We start from the raw sequence: 23,828 nt of genomic DNA, 5'->3' as shown, positions 1-23,828 counted from the left end.
TCCAGCCCCAGGAGCAGCAGTTCCTTTTTATATTATTGTACTCTGTGTGTGTGTGTGTGCTATAGTCAGGACAACTTTGTATAGTTGGTATCACCCTTTCCATCATGGGATCTAGGGACTAGATTCAGATCCTCAGGCTTACGTACCAAGTGCTTTTATGGGTTGAGCCACCTCGACAGCTCCAGGAGCAGCAAGTCATAAACAGAGGACTGGGGAAGAAGTTCTTCTCAATCTACTGAGAACTTCCAAAGCTTCCTTTCCATCAACACACCTAACATTCACAAACTACCATATAAGATTTCAGAATTAAGTGTCTGAAAGTTTGCATATCTTGCCAGGTTACTCAAAAACTCTCATTGCTATGCAAATTTCTTTAAAATAATCTGGTGACCTGCCCTCAATGTTTCATGCAATGTAATGAGTAGAGTTAAACACTTGAAAATTAAACCTCTGGTGTGCAAAACTCATGGTTCAAGGAGCAGATAGAATATGTATTTATTATTATTACATGACGTCTTGACAATGTGGACTGACATCCAAAAATGAACTGCATTTATTATCAATTGTGATTTGTTCCCTAGTATGAAGATGCAATTTACATACATAGGAAATGTTTTATATGCTTTGATCATTCCATATGCAAACATTTTGTGGGTATATTTGTGAACCAAAGTCATATTACAAAACAATATTTGTAGAATATTATCATTTAACATTGAAAGTCATTCTTATGTCTGTTCATTAAATGTAATGGTCTATGATGTCAAACAAAATTATTTTTATAGATATGTCACATTTGATTACAGTTTTCTGCATGGCAAACAGAATTGAGAAATCAAATGTACAGTTCTAAAAGGACAGAAACTAAGAAGAGTTACTAAGAAACTGTCGAAAGTTATTTTATAGGAACGACTGGGGTAGAGTCACTTTGTACATAGTTATAATGGTTGTGAAGATGATTGGTGTACCATTTTACTAGAACTGAACAATTTAGTATAGACTCCTTTAAAAACTGTTTCTGTGTAGTGTGATGTTAAGTAACAGTGGCTTCTTCCTACCAAATCTAAGAGGTGACCACTTGGTGTTAGGACGCTCCTTCCAAGACACTAAGCCACAAAAGTTTATTTTAGAGAAAAATGTACACTGTAAAGCTTCTTTTACCTAGTTTTTCATTTTAAATTGTTTTTTAACATCTACATTCTAAGCATGCTGATATGATTTTAAAAGTATTTTCACTTAATTTCTCAGAAAGAACAAACTTAGAAAACTAAAAATAATACCTAGAAAGATGTACAATGCTTATTTTTAATCAAAAAGCATCAAAGAATCAAAGGTGTCTGTTCTTTAACTTTCTGATGGCTTTGTTATTTTGTCATATTTAACAGACAACATGTACAAACTGACTTCTTTTGGTCCAGAACTACTTCAAATTACTTAACACCCAAAAGACGGAGAATCTGTTCAATGGTACTATTAAAACTGAAGATTATTAAAATTGGAGATGTTGAATATGGAAATGTATAATCTGGATTATTTCATATGAATTAAGAGCCCCAAATCATAAATTTAAGACTTAGTATTAAAAAGGAAACAAAGGGCTGGACATAGTGGCACACACCTCTAATTCCAGCACTGGAGGCTGAGGCATGAGGATCACAAGGAGGAGGCCAGCCTAAACTGCATATCTAGACCTAGCCTCAAAAATAAGGGGAGAGAAGCTCCTAAACTTATCTAAATTGCTAATTAATCATCAGAGTGACAAGATGCACTCTTTCAATATCATGAAAGAGAGGAAGGAAAGGAAAATCAAGATTTTAAAAGAACATTGCATTTGAAAACACTGGCCATTTAAATGACATTTTACATACCTTTGATTGTGAACATGTTATCTATATGCTATAATACAATCTAAAACATGTTGTATCTCACTGTCTCTTTATAGGATAAGTACATTTTAAGGTCTTAATATGTTTCTTTAATCAACCTGTGACTCGGGTGATAACGCTTCACACTCCAAACAAGGGTCGTATTATTTTCATTAGCATGGATTTGACTGCATCATACATCAGATGGTCATGGTTTAGTTACTATCTTTGACTCTTTGAATTGAAAGCTCCTTGTTTCGATGTATTTTGATGAATATGCCTTTTCTGTTACCATTTCCTCTAATAATATGCTAGATGCATCCTTAAAGATCCAGAAGTTGAGGAAGCTTTTGTAGCTGTAAAATGCTGACTTAAGGGTTGGTTTCTTAAAGGAAGGAAATTTGTACTTGCAGAATTAAACCATACTAAGAACTTTTAGTTCCTACTATTTTTTAATAGTTTTGATGAATGGTAACATTGCTTTGGCTATTTATTCTTTAAAACTGCACCTTTTTGTTTGGAAAACTCTTGGATCTAGAATTACCTAATTCAATGTATATTACAGATGAGTTCAATCATACTATCTACTCAAAACTAAGGAGAATAAATTTTCCTTCCTTTAAATTCCATGTGTAGCATAGGGTTTTTTTTTTTTAACATTCATATCAAATTAGTTTGAAAAGTATACAGATTTTATTCGGATATATTTAACTTATTAAATGAGACATGATATAATTACAAAAATGTGTTTTATCTGACTAAAAGACTAAACTACTGAAAGTGACTGAAGAGCAGGCTGGGAAATGTGAGGCTCTGCTGGACACTCAGGTCTGCAGGGAGAGACGTTTCTGCCACTTCCAACATGTTTCTGAGGAACAGCTCCTTACTGAGTGAGTGTGAGGATTAACCAAGAAGCAGCTCTAAGATCTCTGGGTAGTCACGTATCCCTTCACAACCATGATTTATTTAAAATGGACCTATGTATATATTCACCATACAAATGAAAAGTAACTGATAGCTACTTAAAAATGTATTTCTTCATTTATTGGATCTAATTATTTCACTTTAATAAAAGATATAGACATTTAAAATATGTTGTGACTATATGATTTTAATAAAAAGGGATGCTATCCCATCCAAAAGCTGAATAAAAATTCCTGCAAAATGACCACCCGCCCTCCTACACTTTCCTTTCAGTGCAAACTACATTGTAGGAACAAAGTCTCTATTAGAGAACTCGTTTGAGAAACGACTATCCCTGAAGATAGTATACTCTCAGTCTTTAACTACTTAAGAAAAGTCAGGATTGTGTTTAATATAAAGATTAGCTTTGGGAAAAGAGCCTTTGAAAATTATAACTGAAGTTGATCTTCAGTTAACTGGCATTAGGAACACAAAGGTCTATGCATTTTTCTTGCATTTTTCCCTTGAAGATTGAAACATCACTCTTGCCCTCCCCATGGTTAAATAAACAGTTACAAGCCTCAAGATAGAACTGAATGGTGTGAATAAGTCTAGTGATAAACCACAGACCAGGTCCTTAATATAGCTGAAGTACACTGTGCCTTTTCCCATTTAAGAAGCACCAAACCTGGAGCCAAGTTTCAAAAGGCAATTTAACAGCAGGAACTATAATTTAATCACATCATATCACATTACACTATGTAACATTATGTATTTTACCTACTGATGTAGCACAGTTATGTTTATTACAAGCATCATTTTCTAAGACTTATGGTACAGGTACTCCTTTTCAGGAATTACTGCTTATTTAATAGTGCCTATCTACATTGGAACATTAAATCAGTGATAGGTATATATAAAGCAATGCAGTGTGCAATTTCTCCCTACCCCAGATTAAGGTATTAGTAACACAAATCAATTAAGAAAACCAACACAACTATAAAAACTGAACTAAGCCTGTCAGCAACCCAGATGCACATCTGAACAGGTCAACAGTGCTTCCCCAAAATGAAGGTATAGGCTTAGAGTTGGTGTAGCAGCAGCTGGTCTTTAGGACAAGTAAATCAACAGTTTCAAGTGAAAAGTTACTCTGAGAAAACATCAATCCATTCTACTAACAAAAGCAGCAAATGCTGGTGTCATCTGGATGTCAAACTGTGCACTGTTTCTGACTCATTAAGTTCAGTTATGTGATAACAAGGCTGGAGTTCTTGAGGCGCGCCAGTGAGATGGACTAGTATGTCAGAACCTCTCATTTGTTTTAATATTTAAATAATAACAATATGGAAACTAGGAAAAGGTCAGTGCTGGTGGCTCTAAACCACATGAAATTCAATTTGTTTTCACAATAACAATGTATTCAAGCCCCTGTCTCTGCAACCAAAGAGCAATGCAGTATCCCTTTCTGCATAGAGGAGCTGAGGGCTATACAAGCAAAAGCTGTGACTGAGGGAGATGGATTCCGGGTCCATAGCAGTCCTGCATACTGACACAAAGTATGTGAGGAGAGCTCAAACTGATTTGCACATCTATATTCAGCTAAAGCTTCACAGCAGCAATGGACATCAACAGTGCACTCAATATTGACACTTTTCAAAACTACTCCAAAGAACAAATGACAAAAGTAGTTAAGAACAACTGAACATATGTTGTGTGTACTGGGTGTAAAGGGTGAATGGACCCTGCAGTGACCCCACCGTTGGAAGTACATGAAACTTAGTCCACGTCCATCTCTCCAGACTCAGTGTGCTGGGAGCTGCCTTTTGCTGGATCTGGGTTGGCCTCTGTCCCACTCTGTCCATCCATTGGTCCATTGTGTTCGCTGTTAGCTTTTGCTTTGTCTTCAGGAACTTCTACTTTTGGTTTGGGCTTATAAACGATGGGGTTACAGAAATTATCCAGTTCCTGAAGACAGAAACAAGCCATGCCAAATATTACACAAAACGCGTAAGATGTTTGACAGTACTCTCCAACCTCTTAAAACATGTGTCCTCATACATTTAAATAGTTCTACATATTCAACATTTTTATTACTGTAATTATTTATTTATTTATTTTGTTTTTTTTCAAGACAGGGTTTCTCTGTGTAGCTCTACCTGTCCTGGAACTCACTTTGCAGACAGGCTGGCTTTGAACTCAGAGATCTGCTTGTCTCTGCCTCCTGAGTATTGGGATTAAAGGAGTGCACCTCCACCACCTGGCTATTGCACATAATTTTAAATTCTTTATATGTCAGATGTTTTGAGAATTTTGTCAACACATTTCTAAATATTTATATGAAAACAATTTTAACAAACAAAACCAGGGCTGGACAGTGGTGGTGAACACTTTTAATCCCAGCACACAGGAGGCAGAGGCAGGTGGATCTCTGTGAGTTCGAGGCCAGTGTGGTCTACAGAGCAAGGCACCAAAACTACACAGAGAACCCTGTCTTGAAAAACCAAAAAATAAATAAATAAATAAACAAATAAGTAAATAAATTTGAGGCAAGCCTGGTCTACAGAGTGAGATCTAGGACAGGCACCAAAACTACACAGAGAAACCCTGTCTCAAAAAACCAACCAACCAACAAACAAATAAATAAAAATTAAAAAATAAACAGAACCAGTTTATTTTTTAAATGTACATAGTATCTTTTTTAAAATAGCTGAAGTACAAAAAATTAAAAAGTAAATATAATTTAATTTTAAGTTTTATGCAATTTGTGTATAATTTTTTTTTACATTTTTGAGATTACAATATAATTACATTTCCCCCTTCCCATTCCTTTCTCCATATTCTCCTATAAAATCTCCTTGCTCTCTCTCAAATTCATGGCTATTTTTTCATTGTTATTTTATGCATATATGTATATGTACACACATATATAATCCTAAATATCAGTCTGTATAATGTTACTTATATATTTTTTTCAAGACTGACCACTTGGTATTGGATAAGCAATTGGAGTGTTTTTCCCTGGGGACAACTATTCCTCATGTTCTCAGCCTTCCTTAGTGGCCTGTAGTTCTTTGGGTAGTGTTGAGGGCTCATGGACTTTTCCCTCCACCTTGGCATATCTGTTGTCGTCACCCTGTTCAGCTCACTTTTGGGCAGTCACGTTGGTAAGACTTGATGGGCAATTTGCTTTTAGGCATTTTCTCTCTCCTTGCTTTTTACACAGAAATGAGAGATTCTTACTTCAAGTGATGAAATTATAAAGTTTTTCCAGACTCTCCTAGGGGTTGGAATAAGATCTTATGACAGGGAGTGACCCCTCAAGGAGAATAGTCTAGTTACAAATTGCTTTTGATGAGTTCCAAATCTTACCTGATTTACAGTGAAGTACTTACAAGCTTTGGCCCCCCCAAATGTATTTGGTTAATGCCTTGATTTATGACTTACTTTTCAGAAACTAAGTTTATGAGACCAATTCCATGATGAAATGTTATTCAGAGCAACCTGTGTCTGTGTTCATGGTCCAATCACTCATAATAAATTATGTTCTTATTTCTTTTGAAGTGAGAGCTGTGTCTTATGCCTACAAATGTGATTTCATTAGGGGCTTGTAAACATTTTTACTCACTATGTTGTAAAATCGTATAACTATAACATCATATTTGATAGCTATATTACATATATAGTAGTAATTCCTAGAACTTCTGTAGTAATTTCGAGAATTGTGACTTTTGGCTAACAGTTACACACTCACTTCAAATGTCTACATATATGTGTATAGTGAATATTCTGACACAATGTCTCAGGAAAGTTGTACAAATTTAAACTGGTCAGGGGAGCACTCACTGCTTCCTGTCCTTCCACCTATAGTACAGGTTAGAAATGCAAACAGCAAATGATGGAGACAAAATCACCTGCATTCTTAGTGACTGAGTACGCATCTCTTCTTTGTCAGCCCCCAATTCAGGGTTTTCACTCAACTCCATCTTTGCATCGTTTGAGTGCCATGTTTTTCATGATCTTTTTTATAGCTTTTGACATTTTTATTATCAATGTTTATTATTTCAAAGTTTATCTGAGATTACATAAAATTAAAAACAGGATTTCACAGTGGAAGATTTCACATTCCAAAGATAGACCTATTGCAATAAAGATATCAGAGGTCTCAAGGAATCTGGATGTTTATGTTGGCCACACTGTGTACTTCATTCTGTGCTACTCTTGGAACTAGAAAGCCAGCAATGTCTAGCAAGTTTCAAAAGGAAGTCGAGACTCTCTCCTACATAGAATTGTTGAAGCCAGCAGAGCAAACAAAGACCAGCCTTAAATGTCACTTCTTGTTCTTGTGCAAGTTGATTACTTCTCAGTGTGACACCCATTAGTTTTTCAGTCTCTAACATTGTTTTAGTGCTTAAACTATTAAAAAGGAAATTTTATCTAGTGAGATGGCTCAGCAGGGAAGAGTACCTGCAAGACAAGCCTAGGAACCTGAGTTTTATCCTGGACACCCACATAAAAGTGGAAGCCGAGAACCAATGAACACCAAGTTGTCCTCTGCTCTCCTGAGAGCCATGGCACATGTGTTCACACACTCACTGTGTCCTTTCACACACATCATAAACACGATTTCTAAAAGGGAATTTTGGTTTCTTACCTTTGACTTTGCAACTATTTCTGACACTTTTACCACAGGATCTTGAGTAAGACTTAATTTGTTCTGTGCATTCATCTTACTGTTCAGCCAATTCATGGAGTCACTGATGTACTTTTCAGCTTTTTCCATTTCAGCAGGATCCAAATGATCATACCTTTCATCCTATTAAAAAAGTAATAAAATTGTAAAAGAAAGAGAAGTAACTAGTTTTATCTAAGTAATGGCTTATTGATAATTTCTCCTTAAAACATTCAAGTTCTTGCTTATTACACACTTCATGTATATTAATGTAAAGATGCCACATATAAGATGATACAAGCTGAAGAGATGAGAAGAAACTATAAAACCAGTGCAGACTTGCAAAGGACTCCCAGAAGAGGTCAGCTTTGGAGAAGAACCATCAGTAGAGGTCCTGCATTGGACAAGAGTAGGATTTATACAGAATATGAAGAAAGTAGGTGCACAGGTGTATAGTGAGGGAGAAAGAAAATTCTGAACATACCATAAAACTAGGTGGTGCATTCTTGACCAAAAGAGAAAGAAAAAGAAAGAAAGAAAGAAAGAAAGAAAGAAAGAAAGAAAGAAAGACAGGAAGAAAGAAAGATAGGGAGAAAGAAAGACAGACAGAAAGACAGACAGACAGAGAGAGAGAGAGAGAGAGAGAGAGAGAGAGAGAAAGAAAGAAAGAAAGAAAGAAAAGAAAGAAAGAAAGAAAGAAAGAAAGAAAGAAAGAAAGAAAGAAAGAAAGAAAGAAAGGACAATGAAATCCTGTCCAAAAACCACAGTTGCAGCTTCTCCATCTGGGAAACCCCCAAGAAATCACAGTCTACATCAGCAGCCAGCAGAGCAGAAATCAGCAGCAACATGACATACCAGCAAGAGGATTTCCTGGTGAAGAGTATGGATTACACAGAAAATACAGAGTGACCAAGGAAAAAGAGGTGTTGAGGAAGGAGAAGAGGGCTAGAGGACACACACGACATGAAAGCAGAAGGTGGTGAAGGGTACATAGATGTAGGAATTAGAAGGGGTAAAGAGGGGTCAATCCAAACAAATTTCCTTTGAAAATGCCATAATTAAACATAACACTGTATATACTAATTAAAGGTTTGTTTATTTTTTAATTTTTTTTACTGAATTTATTTTTCTTCAAGTTTTTTGAGACAGGTTCTAACCTAGCCAAACCAGGGCTTATGCCTTAGCTTCTTCAGCATTGACTAAACTCCAAAGGTAAAAAGGGGAACCATGGGATGCCGTTTTCTAAATTGTTAAGCTTTTCCAGTTTTCTTTGTAAAATTACAAATCATATATCATCACATTGGACTTGGTTTCTAGGCTGCTACATTTTATTCAATTTATCTCTACCTCATGGATTAAGTTTTCTTTGCTAGTTATTTAAATTAATCAATATACATGCCTTGTAAAAATTATCTATAGCCTGGAGCTGTTCACAGAACTCTCAACTCTAACCAACTTAAGCCTATTTGTAATGTCTGAAATCTCTACTACTATTTAATAAACTCCTCATTAAATCACCACCTACTTTTTGAAGTTTTCTCCATGTCAATATATTTAAAAATGCAACCAATTCATATCAAAATCTTTGGAGTAATTTTGGCCTGTTATATTTCTACAATTTTAACAAGATAAATGCAAAAACTGTCATCACTTTTGGTCATCATCATCAGGTTTGAGCTTCCCTCATTTCTTGACTGTTATATTCTAACATCTTAACCAGTCTACTACTAGATTCTTCATAAACTAGGCCAAGTCATCACTGCTTCTGTGCTCTAAAACCTCCAAGCTACCTGGACCAGAATCTTAAACTTCCACAACAGCTCAGATGAGGCCTTCTCTGATTAGGCATCTGTCCCCACCCCAGATTTAAGTCACACCAGCTTTAATGTTTCTTTTGTATGTTCCTCTAAGGTTGTGTGTGGTAGGGAGGGAGGCATATTTAAAGGTCAGAGGGCAACCTACAGGAGTCAGGTCTTTCCTTCTATCATGGGTGACCTTAGGATTAAACTTAGGTCGTCAGGCTCTGTGGCCTTTATGCACGAAGTCATCTCACTGCCCCCCAGTTTCGGTTTTCAAGACCATTTCTTCTCCATACATTCTGAGCCTTGGCTTCCCTTAATTCTCTTCTGACACATAGACCTTTCCTTGGTCTGCCCTTTTCTCTGAGACAGAGCTCCAGGAGGTCCCTTATTTTCTCCATAGCCCCTTTATTAGCACTTTATTTTTCAACTGAAGCAAATGAAACCAAACAGGCCCAGTATTTCTGTTGGCTAAAGTCCAGGACCCACAAAACATCCTGGCACATAATTAGAACTCACATGCCTAATCAAAAGTAAAGTCTTAGTTTCCTTTGGATGATATCTTAAACCCATACTCAAGACCACCACTGAAGTCAGAAGAGCACCAACCATGCCAAGAACTATACCAGATTTGAAATATGCTTGGTATTTTGTCTGCCTCATTCTTTACTTTTCCATTATCCATATATTTTGTTTGTGAATACACAAGCAGAAAGGGCTAGCCAAATTACAAATGTTCTTTTACAACACGCACACACACAAGTCTGCTAAAATAAAGGATTCATCTGTATATTGGAAAGCTGTAAAGACACTGAGAGGTTGTATATACACTGATAGCAGCTACCTCATTTTGACTCCTGACTCCTATCATTACTATCTGTGTAATTCAATAAGTTGCTTGAACATCCAGATCTTCTCATAGGCAAACTGGGACAGCAAGATTCATCATTCATAAGTAATAAATACCCTGGTGAGAACTGTATGAGACAATCCACTCACAGTGCTTAAGATTTACTAAGTGCTAGAATCTCAACTTTTGCGATGATGCCATGCCTGAATGGTTCTGATGTTGCACTCTCCTGTATACAGATGCAGTGTTAACATCAATGATCAAATGTGGGTGATAACTGCATATGTAAGTAGTGACCAGTAAACCTGACCTCGTGGGACAACTTCAACAAGATGGTCTGTTTCTCTTGAGTTTTCTGGAACAGGGCTGTATCTACTGGTCTGCTGCAATATAACAACAGCAATGAAGAGGTGAACAGACACAGGGAAAACTAAGGTATAAACCAATAATTTCTTCAACAGTCTGCTAGGCCTGACTGGTTACTTACTGTCCCATCCAAATGGACATATGATGTATATTACCCTACCTGAAGCTTCAGAACTGTGGAAAGTTAAGAGAGGTTTGGGTATGTACAAAAACCAAAAGATTATGGATAAATGACAGATGAAAGATTAACAACAATTTAGGCAAAAAAAAATACAGTCTGTCAAGGAAGACCCTTTTTTTCCATGTAATAAACACAAGAAAATGAAAGCAATGGACTTAGTCACTGGATCAATTTAAAGCATGGCTTCAGGGAAGTTAAAAGGTGAAAGCCTCAGATCAGAAAAGTCCTGGAGTGAGTTCTCTGTAGTAATTCTTCACCACAAGGCTGTAAGTTTGGTGTGCTTGTTCTCTGTGGAGCTGAGGACGGCCTTCTCCGCACCGCACCCTTCCTCTGCGGCTGCGGCCCTGCCCCGTACCTTGTTCCTGTGCGCTTCTATCACTTTCAGGACCAGCTGCATCTTCCTGCCCAAGTCATTTAAAGCTTTGGGCCTCTCTTCATGCTCCACATACTTCATTTGAATGGGCTGGCCATATTTCTATTAGCATAAGAAACACGGAAAAAGAATGAATAGTTCTAACAGAATACATTTATTTCTCCCTTACAGGATGATAAACAGGCAAAGACAATAGCTAGACAAAAAAATATGTCTTTTCTATTTTCCCACAAATAAATGTATTCCAGTGGCCCTTATCCTACTTTAACCCTTCTTTTACCTAAACATTTTCACTCATGCTTACCTCTTGACTCTTTTCAAACCCCAAACCTAATCCAAACTGTCAATCCTTTCAAAGCAAGGTGCTAAAACTCTGTAGAACCATTTGAAAAAGAAAGTAAGGACTATTCTGCTGCATATGGAATTCACAAATTTAAAACTTGGTTTCAAATTTTATTTTTGATACAGGGTTTCTCTGTGTGGCTCTGGCTAGTTTAGAAATCACTATGTAGACCACGCTGGCCTCAAACTCACAGAGATCTATCCACTTCTGCCTCCCAAATGCTGAGATTAAAGGCATGTGCCACCATGCCCAGCAAAGTGAACCAAACTAAATAACAATGCTTTGTATCATAATTTTTATAAGACTAAAATGTTTCAAACATTAATATTCACCTATTACTTAAAGCAATTTACTAACCTTTAGCTCCTGAAGCTTATCCACATAAACTTGTTTAGGTTGGTCCTCTCCTTCTTCATAAAGCCAATTTTCTGTGTCTTCCAATAATGCAGATAGTTTATTCATATCCTAGTTATACATTTAAGAGACATTAATTACACATGCCTTAGAAATAAAAGGAATTGAGGAAAGAGGCTTTTAATTTTAGTATCAGATTCTCCTGACCTTAGTCATAAACACATATTTCACTATCCTTCTTCAACTTGAAAAAAAACTAAGAACCATCAAGAAAAATTAACAATAACAAATTTGATGGATTTTTTAAAAACATAATTCTACCTAGACTTTTCAAATAAACATTCAAGTATTTCTTACACCTTCAGACTTACTTCTGGAGTGATGAACTTTTCGTAGACAGTGCCCAGTTTGTCTCTGAAATCGTAGACGTACTCTTCCACAGCATTTTTAGCATCATTTCTTTCTTTCTCTAACTTATCCTGCATTATCATCTTCCCCTGTTCAAAAAGTTTCAGATGGTCATAAATATGCATTAGAGAACTGCTAGTCAAAATCATGATACCTTCTACCTTCTAGGAGGAGCACATTATAACAACAACAGACAGACTCTTGGACGCTTAGAGAAACTGAACTCCTGGTGCGCTGGTGAGAATAAAACACTACAGCTTTGGACCACAGGAACAGTGTGAAGGTTCCTCAAAAATAAATAAATATAAGCCAGGTGTAGTGGCATATGCCTTTAATTCCAGCACTTGGGAGGCAAAGACAGGCAAATCTCTGAGTTTGAGGCCAGCCAGAGCTACGTAGTAAGACTCTGAATCAAACAAACAAACAAATAAATGCAGAATTATGACTTCCCTCAAAGGTAGCAGTTTTACTACTGAGTATATACCTAAATGAATGGAAATTAGACATTCCACAGATATTTGTATGCCAGCATTTAGTGAGCCATTATTAATTAGCATCAGAAGTATAAATTGAAGCATCCATTAAATGATAAATGGATAAATGATATACGTACACATACAACAGAACTATGAGGCTTAAAAAGGAAGTTCTATGTATGAGTGAACCCTGAGATCATGCCTAGTCAAACAATCCAGCTAGAAAAGGACAAGCAGTGTCTGATGAAATTTATGTGAGCTGTCTAAACAAGGCAGATTCTTAGGAGACTGAAAACAGAAGAGTGTTCAATGAGAATTTGGAGAAAGAAGGAATGGAAAGTTTGAATTCCATGCTACAGCATTTCCATTTGGGACAGTTGAAAGCTTTGGAAATGGTGGTGACTGTTATACCAAATGTGATAAATACTAACACTGTATACTTGAAAATGGTTTTAAGATGTCAAATTTTAAACTACATGTATTAATATATTAAGTTAATATATAAAAAGTATTAATATATTCCTAAACCACTGACTTGTATTCTTTGAGTGAATAAATTAATTATATGGTATGTGACTTACACCTCAGTAACAGCTTTTGAATACATCTATACATGTTCAAATTCCAGCATCTCCATTTATTACTTGGGGATAGCAAAAGTCATCTACTCTGAGTTTTATTACCCAAATTGTCTAATTCCACAAGGCTGTGATTAAGATCTATTGTAACTCACATGCAGCATCTTCTTCCACACATGATGCACTACCCTTGGTCAGGGATATATTAACAGTAGTTGTGATGCTGAGCTTTGGAAATCGACCACCTGAATCCAAATATGAAGGTTCTTGTCTGACTGGGGCATACTGTACACAGGCTTCAGTTTTCTCATCTGTAAGCTATAACCCTTCCCAGGACCTACAAATTATCTTTGTTTTGAGAACATGGAAGATGTTAGCAAGAACTATTAGGATCAAAAGCAAGGAAAGAATGAAATTATAATTCTTGAACAAAATTTTTACTTAAAAGCACCAGTGTTCTAAATATAAGGATCCCTTGACAAGCTGTGATACAATGGCCTAGATTTAAAAAGAGACATTTAAAAAATTAATGAAAGTCTTATTTTACACATAAACCTACTATGGTTTCTTTCCTATGGTTTGTTCCTTTGGAAAAATTAGGCTATAAACATACACATTTTGAGTATTACATGAGATCTTTAGGAATTATTATGCATGAATAGAGCCATGCTAATAAATAGGTATTATGCATTGGTACTTGAAAAAAAGCAAGCCTTATAAAATCAAAATCTCTTCACCTAATGATGGACAGTGAATAGTTGAATGCAATATGTGGTGATATTTTATTTGTGCTATAATAAATAAAGCCCGAGAGAAAGATCAGAGGAACAGGACAAACCACGAGCTAACCTCACCTCACCAACTCCACAGCTTCCAAAGAGAGCTTCTTCCTGTATACTCACCTATATATGCCTTTTCTGTTCTGTTCTGTTCTCTCATTGGCTCTCTTAGCCCAGCTACATCACTTCCTCTTCCTACACAGCTCTGTCACTTTCTGTCTGACTGTACAGACCTCCAGGTCTCTATGGTTGGTACTGGGATTAAAGGCATGTGTCACCACTCTTGGCTCTGTTCCCTAGTGTGGCCTTGAACACACAGAGATCCTGCCTGCTAAGTGAGAGGATTAAGGGCATGTGCTATCTCTGCCTGACTTCTTTGTTTACTTATAATGGCTGCCTTTTTCCTCTGATCTCCAGGCAAGCTTTATTTATTAAAGCACAAATAAAATATCACTACAGCAGTATGTTTCAAATACTGACCTAATACTTGTATAAATTAGGCACCGCCATTTCAATATAAAATTAGAGAATAAATATAATCACTTCATACAGCTACTGCTAATGCTAAAGAAAGAACTCACTTCTCAAGAGACCGAACTAAACATGAAAATAGACATGAGCATGTAAGAAAATCTTAATAATGACAACAGAGTTGAAAACATTTTTTAATCAATACTCTGAACAGTCTTTAAGTATCACACATTTAAAAGGAGGGCCTTAGTAGGCCAGAGGAGATGTTACATGCCTATGATCTTAAAACTCAGAAGGCAGAGGAAGAAAGATCTGACCAGCCTGGGCTATACAGCAAAATCCTGCCTCAACACCTCCCCAAAACAAGACACAAAGTATTCCCCAAACCAAGCCAGAATAAAAAGGGGGCTGTTCCTATTTATTACTATTAAAGACAATAAAAGAGGGAGTTAGGGGTGATGGCACTTGTTTATAATCCTAGCAGTTAGGAGGAGATCAGGAGTTTAAGGTTATCCTTAATTACATAATGATTTTGAGGCCAGCCTAGGCTACATGAGCCCTAATCTAAAAAAAAGGGGGGGGCGTGGCATGATTATGAATCAGCCTCAGAAAAGTTTTTCTCTATAGTGAACACTGCTTTTCATATAACTAAGATGAAAGTACTATATAGTACTAATCCAGCTTACTAGTTTGATGATGTTATAATTCTTAATAATTGCAAACCAGATTTCAACCTCTGTCTTCAATACAGTATCAGAATGCATTAGCAATTATTCAACAGCAACTCCAACTTATATACCTCATTTTCAATGTAGCTATTGAGAAGATCTTGGGTCAGTTGTCTGTACAGGCTACTCTGGATGGGTAGATCAATACTCTTGACTTTCCCTTTTTTAATAGTCTGATTTATGCGGTCTTGCTTGTCTGAAGGAGGTGACTAGAAAAGAAAATCAAATCAAAAGTGAAAAATTTTAAAACTAACAAAGAAAGAAGCAAAGTCAAACAAGCCTGTTACCATCTTCTGTATAAAAACAAAACTGGAAGGGTTGGGAGGCAGCTCAGAGGAAAGAGCTTGTTTAGCATTCATAAACTCTGCTCTCAATTTCTACTATCACCCCCATGGTTCCACACAAAAATCTAATACTGATAGCCTTTTGTATTGTTTAATGCTAAATCCTTTCTACATTTGGAATATGGAGTTGGAAATCCAAAGCTGTAATCAACTACCACTTCACATACAATACTGTGATTATAATTCATGACAAAGGAAAACAAATACAGGTAAGGGTATGGAGAAACTGGAATCTTTCTTATTAACTGTTGGTGCCATTATAAACTGTATAATAATTGCTGCCAGTTTTTAAAATAGCTGGGCCATTGTGATGGTTCCTGGGGTACTTGTTGCTAAGCCTGACAACCTGAATACAATCCCTGGAACCCACATGCAAGTTGTCCTTTGACCTCCACACAAGAGTTGTGGTATATATGTACACACACACACACACACACACACACACACACACACACACACACACAAACACACCAAAGCTAGCTGAGAGGTTCTTTAAAATGCTAAATATTTAAATACTATTATGACTAGCAATTTGTTGCTAAGTGTCTAAGAAAATGAAAACATCCACACAAAAAACTTGTCAAAAGTAACATTCTCAACAAGAAAACTACACTGTACATGTTCATCACCAGTAAATGGGTAAATTAGAATGTGGGATGCACTGATACAATGTAATATTAGGCCATAACTAGAAATGAAATACTAACACATCTTATCACTAAAATGAACTTTGAAGCCATGCTTAATGTAAAAAGGCATCTTTAAAGGCATTTATCTGAAATTTCCAGAATAGGCAAATCTGTAGAGACAAAGTAGGCTAATGGTTGCCTGTGGCTGGAAGGGGAAGAATTTAGAGAAAGGCATAATTGTAGATCACGAGTACATGATTATTTTTAGGGCAAAAAATTCTCTAAAATTGTAATGATGCAGGTATGAGGATCCAGACACTACTCATCTGTACACTAAGTGGGAGAACTGTGTGACAAACCAGTATACTTCAAACTCTTAAACAAAAACACACAATTCTGAGTAAAATGATAAAGTAATAAAAACAGGTTTCAGGTTTTAAATAATTCTATAATCTAGATTTTAAAACCTCTAAGGAAAATAATCATACAGCTATGCTGTACAGAGGGACTTCTGTACAGGGCAGAAGCGTGTCAAGATGGTACCATGGAGCTGAAGCTACTTACCTAGGCCACAGGGACATGACTCATATATGCTTACTTTTTTTCTTTTTTGGAAATCGTTATCTTACTAAAACAAATCTCAATATGAGTCATTTATCCTTTAGCATTTTGTATTACACATTAAACTATTATTTTTTAAGATTGCACTTTCATTGTTTTAATTTATGTATATGCATGTGTATTTGTGTGTGGGCTTGTGTATGTGAGTGCAGATGCCTGCAGACACAGGAAAAGGGCATTGAGCCCCTGGAGCTAAGTTGTAGGCCATTGGGAGCCACTGGACATAGCTGCTAGGAAGCAAACTCAGGTTCTTTGGAAGAACGGTAAGCATTCTTAACCATGAACTATCTCCCCAGACCTAATATCTTATTCAGAAACTTGAATGGAGGTAGGGGGAGGCTTAAAAAGTCAATGGGGTCTGATGCTCTCAGGACAGCAGACATGGAAAGTGATAAGATGAAGCCCATCAGCCCATCACCTCCCTGCTACCACCACCACAGCGTGCTCAGATACTCATACTAAAATATATTTAGCTGAGTATTGTGGCACACACCATTTATTCCAATACTCCGGAAAGCAGAGGCAGGGGCAGGCAGATCTCTGTGAGCTCAAGACAGCCATCCTGGTCTACACAATGGATTCCAGGCTAGCCAGGGAATCAGGAGACCTTGTCTTCTACTCCCCAAAGATTTTTTTAAAATATGTGACCAAAATTCCATGCAGAGCATTATACATTTTAAATTAATTTGGAATTGCTCCATTTCTCCATTTCTCTGAGACTGTGTAATTTCTAGTGAGAAAAAAAATGCTATTAAAACATCTTTTTCCCTGTCAAAAGATAATTTTACTTGTAATGTTATGTTTTGTTCTTTTCAAAGCTTTTAAGTAAAATTCTGAAATGTAGGTATTTTGGTTGTAAGCTCTCTTAGCTTCTCATGGCACTATAGTTTAAATTCACTATGCATATTAAAGAGCAAGTAGCATGAAACAAACAAATCGGCTAGTCCATCTCATCACATCTCAGCCAGATATGTTAAGTAGTGCAGGCCTTTGACCCAACTACTTGTGGGGCTGAGGAGGGAATAAGCACCCTAAATGTGAGACAGTCCTGTACTCCAACAGGAAACCTTGTCTAAAACAGACACACCCAAACAAGCAGACACAAAGCCCAAACGTGACCAAGCTCCAAACACACAACCACAAAAATAGGAAAGGAAACCTTCGTTTTGGCCCCCGTGTGGTCAATCTCCTCTTCTGGGGTGTGCTCAGCATGACCTTTTTGATGACCTCCTTCTTCTTGGTCAACTTGCATTTTGTCCTGGAAAAATATATAATGGACAGTATAAAGTTTTCTTTTCTAGTAAAAAGCATTAGCCCTATTCCCATACTAGTTGTGTGCATACTAAAGCAGCTCACTTTTCAAATGATAGTAGCAACAAACAGATTAACAAGTATAAATGAAAAGATCAGTTTGAAGCTGTGTAAACAGACCTTCTCATTCATCTTTTTGACCAAAAATTTGTAAAGAATATAGATAGCTGTTTTCAAACTCATCAAGATTAAAAAACTAAGCTTTAAAAAAGGAGAATGTTCAACTTTACATTAAATTATGGAGCTGACCTTAGTTAGATGGAAATGTAGTGAAAAAGATGAGACTCAACGACACAATTCAGTTACATATTTTAAATTTTTTTGTTGAAAATCATTTTTTCACACAATATATTCTAATCACAGTTTCCCCTACCTCTTCTCTTCCCAGATCCTCCACACCTTCCCATCCTTCTATCTCCATGCTCTTTCTGTTACATTTTTTTTGGAGATTTATTTATATATTATATATACAATGTTCTGCCTATATATATGACTGCAGGCCAGAAGAGGGCGCCAGATCTCATTACAGATGGTTGTGAGCCACCATGTGGTTGCTGGGAATTGAACTCAGGACCTCTGGAAGAGCAGTCAGTGCTCTTAAACTCTGAACCGTCTCTCCAGCCCTGTTACGTATATTAAATGTAAAAAATACCAAAATTAACCAAAACTCAGACATCTTTGAAGACCTCAAATATAAACAGTCAAATGGGCTGTCCATTTGGCAAACAATCAAACAATAGATACATTCTTGTACCACCAACCTCTTGAAAAGAAGCAGCCTAGAATATAGGAATCGTACTTTTTTGCTGTATCTGGACTTGAGCAAATATGGACTTCTCAGTTTTGCCAAAGAGGAAAACAGACTAAATTATTTTTTTCCCACTCCTGGGAGTTTAATTCAGGGCTTTGTGCGTGCTAAACTACAGCTCTACTTCTGAGCTACAGCCCCAGCCCTAGCCTTCAGAATCAGTTATGTTTTATATTCTAATTCTTCCCTTACAACTCAACAACTTCCCACATCATGAAAAGAGGTTAAAAAAAAAAAAGCAGTGTTGAGTTGTGGTCACAGAGGAACATAATGTAAATATTAATGCAACATAGTAACAAAGAAAAAACTGTTGTTGGTGCTCTCTGCTTACTACTTGTGGATCAAGATAGGACCTCAGCTGTCACCGCCACCATGTCTTTGCTCTGCTATCATGGACTCTAACCCTCTGAATCTGTAAGCCCAATTAAATGCTTTCTTCTATTTAAAAAAAAAAGAAAAAAGAAAAAAGAAAAAAAGAAAAAATGCTACTAAAGGGGTACCTACTATGTCTGCTTGGAGACCCTCCCCAATCTTTTAATAATACTTTTATTATTTTGTGTGTATGAGTGCTTTGTATTCATGTACGTCTGTGCACCAATTGTTTCTCTGGTACCTGAGGAGGCCAGAAGAGGGCATGGGATCCTCTGGAACCAGAGGTACAGAGAGTTATAAGCTGCCTTGTGGATGCTGAGAATTGAATCGGGTTTTCTGAAAGAGCAGCCAGGACTCACTCACTGAGCCATCTCTCCTGCTCTCACCCCACATTTTCTTTTAAGAAAAAATGTAAGTGAAGCTCTTCCTCTGTAGTCAAGGCTGATTTTAAACTTTCTGCAAAATTCCTCTTCCTGAGAACCAGGATTACACACAAACTACTCACTCTGTTGGAAGTGTCATCCCTCAGGCACCATTTATTATTTTTTTAACAGGGTTTCTCACTGGGTTTAACTCAACAAATAAGCTAGGCTACATGGAAAAGGTCCAGAGGTTCATTCTATCTTTCCTCTCCAGGCTGAGCCTGCACCATCAAGCTCAGCTTTTAAAATGTGGGTTCTGGGTTTGAACTCAGGTCCTTACGTAAGAAGTATTCACCAATTGGGCTATCTCCTAGCCCTGAAAACCCATTCTTAAATGCACGAATAAAGGGAAGGACTTGGGAATCCCTCCAAATGTGACTAGAAAAAAAAAAAAAAAAACCCTGATAAATGGAATTGACAATAACATACAAATTGTGCACATAAAAAGGTAAACATTTTCTGCAAGTCAATAGAATCAAGCGCCGCCTCCCCCCAAAGCTGGGCACAGAAGACAATGGTTCACACCTGTAATCCCAGCATTCTAGAGGTGGAAGCAGGAGGATCAGGAGTGCATTTGGCTTCAACTACATGACAGTTTAAGGACAGTCTCAGTAGCATGAGAACTTGTCTCAACAGTTCCCAATACTCCTTCCTCTACAGTGGATTAGCAGTGAATCTTTCCTAAGTAGAACATCTACATTTGAATGTCACGGGATGTACAGCACATCCCTCCCTTTAACTGCCACAGATGTTTTATAACTAAATCCTGAGAAAATTTAAGAAGCTACTTAAGAAGTATGCCTTTAACCCCAGAATTCCAGGAGGCAGAGACAGGTGGATATCTATGAGTTTGAGGGCACTTGGTCTACATAGTGAGAACCTGTCTACAAAGAACAAAATATGTGTTTAGTTCAAAAGTTACTCCTAGTTTTATCTAGCTAGAAATAAAATGCATGTTTGTTTGTTTGTTTGTTTTTGCTTTTTTTTTTTTTTTTTTTTTGGTTTTTCAAGACAGGGTTTCTCTGTGTAGCTTTGCACCTTTCCTGGATCTTGCTCCATAGACCAGGCTGGCCTCAAACTCACAAAGATCCACCTGCCTCTGCCTCCCGAGTGCTGGGATTAAAGGCGCCCGGCCCAAAATGCATGTTTGAAAGACTTTAACAATGGGTTTCAAAACTTACATGTCCCATATAAGCTAGGAAAGATGCCTTGGCCCCTGTGAAGTGTGTTACAAGATAGCAGGTGTAGACTATTCTTAAACTAAGTCTTCCTTAGTATGGTTAGGAAGACAAGGCCCTACAGAAGAAAGCCCATGGCTAATGTGAGGAAATAAGGTATTCACTACTGGGGTGCTGTCATGATCCCAGGTGAGAGGAAGCAGATATGATTTCTACCTACCACATCATCTTTGCTTTCATTCTTAGATGAGGCTTCTGTTTCCATAGGGGCATCACTGTGATCGCCTTCCAGATTCTGCTTCTCAATCACTGATGCACTGGCCACACTGAAGATTCCATGGATGTTAATACGAACTTTAACTTTTACTTTAGAACTATCGCCGTCAGACTGTGGGAAAACATTCTGAATAGTGAAGTTCCCTTAAGGAAAAAAAGCTATGATTAGTGCATTAACCTCAGATCAAACTCACTAAAGGTTTTAGTAACTTCATCATCATCTTTATGGCATATGTAAAACTATGATTAAATTCTGCATGATTGCTATTTGTTTAGATTATCCTCCTTACAGCATTAACAAAGCTGGTATGAAGACTCACACATTCAGTAATTGGCTAGGAAAAATGTGATTTTGCTACTATTTATGTATTTGTCATGTGCATGTGCACACACACATATGGCACCATGTGAGTGTGGAGGTCAGAGGACAACCTTCAGGAGTTGCTTCTTGTCTTCTACCATGGGAATCATCTGGGGATTGAACTCAGGTCAACAGGCTTGATGGCAAGTGCTTTTATCACACTGAGCCATCTTGCCAGACCAAGAGCTGGGATTCTAAACTAAGAACAATTTCATTTGATTCAAAAGCCAATAAATGACTTTAAATAACTTATAATTAAAAGAAAATAACAAAATCTAATTTCTGAGTTTGAAAACTTTATATACATGCATATATGTATATAAATTTTGTTATGATTTTTATAATCATTGTTCACGAAAAGCATTTCCAAACATTAAAAGCAAATTATCCTATACCAAAATTAGTGGTATCAACTAAAGAGAGACCAACAGGCCAAAAGTTAAGACAGGCCAGTGAACAAGTCTGGATTATGGTTTTACAGGTTGGGATGTAACCCAACACTCATTCTACGTCCTACGCAGTACTTCACAAGGTAATAGTATTGGTAGACAGGGCTTTGGTTCTGTTTTGTTTTGTTTTTAAGGGTCTATTAAATTGAAGACTGGTTTCCTTATCAAAGGAGATAATTAGAAAAGGTCCTACATACATACACACATACACACACACACACACACACACACACACACACACACACACACACACACACGGGAATGTCATGTGACTATGAAGATAGCCATCTACAAAGCAGGGAGAGGGAGGGACCTTAGGTGGATCCTTCCTTTACAGTCCTACAAGGAAACATACCTTCCTTTTTAAAAATTAATTAAGACAAGTCAAGTGCAGTAGTGAGAAGAGGGGAAAGTGTGGAGCTGGCGCTCAACCGTAACTGACTGTGAACACTCAACTGAGATAACTCACTACCTTCGGACCAGCTGAAAACACTTTCTATAGCTCAGTTCAAAACTCCAATGCCCAGCGGCGGTGGTGGTGCACGCCTTTATTCCCAGCATTTGGGAGGCAGAGGTAGGCAGATCTCTGTGAGTTCAAGGCCAGCCTGGGCTACAAAGTGAGCTCCAGGAAAGGCGTAAAGCTACACAGAGAAACCCTGTCTCAAAAAAACAAAACAAAAAAACAAACAAAAAACCCAAAACTCTAGCTCACAATGGAGACAATACACATCTGTTGCTGAAGCCATCTAGCTGGTGGACCTGTAGCTGCCATAAAAATAGTGTAACTTGCAGTAACTTCTACTGCTTTAGTAATTGCTTTCAAAGTTTATTTTCTCCTTTTTAGCCTATTAATACAGAAACTTTTAAAAAATATTTCTTTTAAATATTATAAAATCATTTTTATTTTGTATCATTTAAACATAAACAGATAACATGGACATCACAATTCTCTATTTGCTCTTTCATATCACTCGACAATACAGTTTCAAAGTTAGTCATGTTACTAACACAATTTGCCTAAAAGTGTTTTTCCATTAGCTAACCTTGACATAAACTTTTCAGGCCAATTTTAGAACACTTAGAACACGGAGTCCATGAACAGAGAAGTAGGACTAGTTGGGGAGAGGAAGAGGGGTGGTAGGAAGAGAGGTAATGGGGCTAAATATGATCAAAGCACACTGCATATATGCATATGCACACCAAGAGGAAAGTGTCATGACGAAACCCATCATCTTGTACAAGGACTATACACGAATAACATATAGAAGCCAGAACAAATGAGGACTATTCAAACATGCAGCTTTTCTAGAAATAAACTAAGCATAAAAAAGTTTAGTTACAAAAAAAGTACAAATTTCTTTAAGATCAGGATTAATTTAAATGAAATGTTAATTTTTGCTCACTTAATTCTATATATTGTTTATTTGCTTTGTTTTGTTTGTTGTTTTTTGAGACAGGGTTTTTTATTTGTTTGTTTGTTTTTCTGTAGCCTTGGCTAATATGGATCTAGCTCTGTATACCAGACTGGTCTCAAACTCATAGAGATCCACCTGCCTCTGCCTCCCAAGTGCTGGGATTAAAGGCATAAGCTACCACCACCTGGCTATATACTGTTTATTAAAGGTTAAAAACTTATGAAATTTTTTTGTTGTCTTACCAATTCTTGGATCAGGATAAGGCACTTCATGCAAATTAGAATAAAATGCTTCTAGTTCAAATGGCTCCTTCTTGTGGAAAGTTATGACCTTTGAGAATGGGGCAGGATGGTTCTTAGAGAAGACTTCACATTCCCTAAAGTACAAGGAGAAAAGACATTCATTTAAATAAAGAAAATAGGTTGCATGGGCCCCAATGTCAAAATATACTTCACTCTTAATTCATGAGCAGTAACTGCAAAGATGAAGATATGTAAGG

General features: G+C 37.0%; 1 protein-coding gene across 1 annotated transcript in view; it reads right to left on the bottom strand.

The window, feature by feature from the left end:
* Window positions 1-470: 470 nt before the first annotated feature.
* Window positions 471-23,828, bottom strand: part of Hspa4l (heat shock protein family A (Hsp70) member 4 like) — a 49,705-nt gene continuing 26,347 nt past the window's right edge. The window contains exons 11-19 of the mRNA XM_036189616.1: window positions 23,572-23,705; window positions 21,049-21,248; window positions 17,897-17,995; window positions 15,215-15,352; window positions 12,075-12,200; window positions 11,707-11,814; window positions 10,989-11,108; window positions 7,420-7,581; window positions 471-4,733 (exon numbers count right to left, since the gene is read on the bottom strand). Coding sequence (XP_036045509.1) covers window positions 4,545-4,733; window positions 7,420-7,581; window positions 10,989-11,108; window positions 11,707-11,814; window positions 12,075-12,200; window positions 15,215-15,352; window positions 17,897-17,995; window positions 21,049-21,248; window positions 23,572-23,705 — 1,276 coding nt within the window. The 3' untranslated portion in view covers window positions 471-4,544. The remainder of the gene's footprint in view (window positions 4,734-7,419; window positions 7,582-10,988; window positions 11,109-11,706; window positions 11,815-12,074; window positions 12,201-15,214; window positions 15,353-17,896; window positions 17,996-21,048; window positions 21,249-23,571; window positions 23,706-23,828) is intronic.

The sequence above is a fragment of the Onychomys torridus genome, chromosome 6 (assembly GCF_903995425.1).
Source record: "Onychomys torridus chromosome 6, mOncTor1.1, whole genome shotgun sequence".
Taxonomy (NCBI): Eukaryota; Metazoa; Chordata; class Mammalia; order Rodentia; family Cricetidae; genus Onychomys; species Onychomys torridus.
Note: the sequence above shows the minus strand (reverse complement) of the source record. Positions and strands in the feature narration are given on the sequence as shown.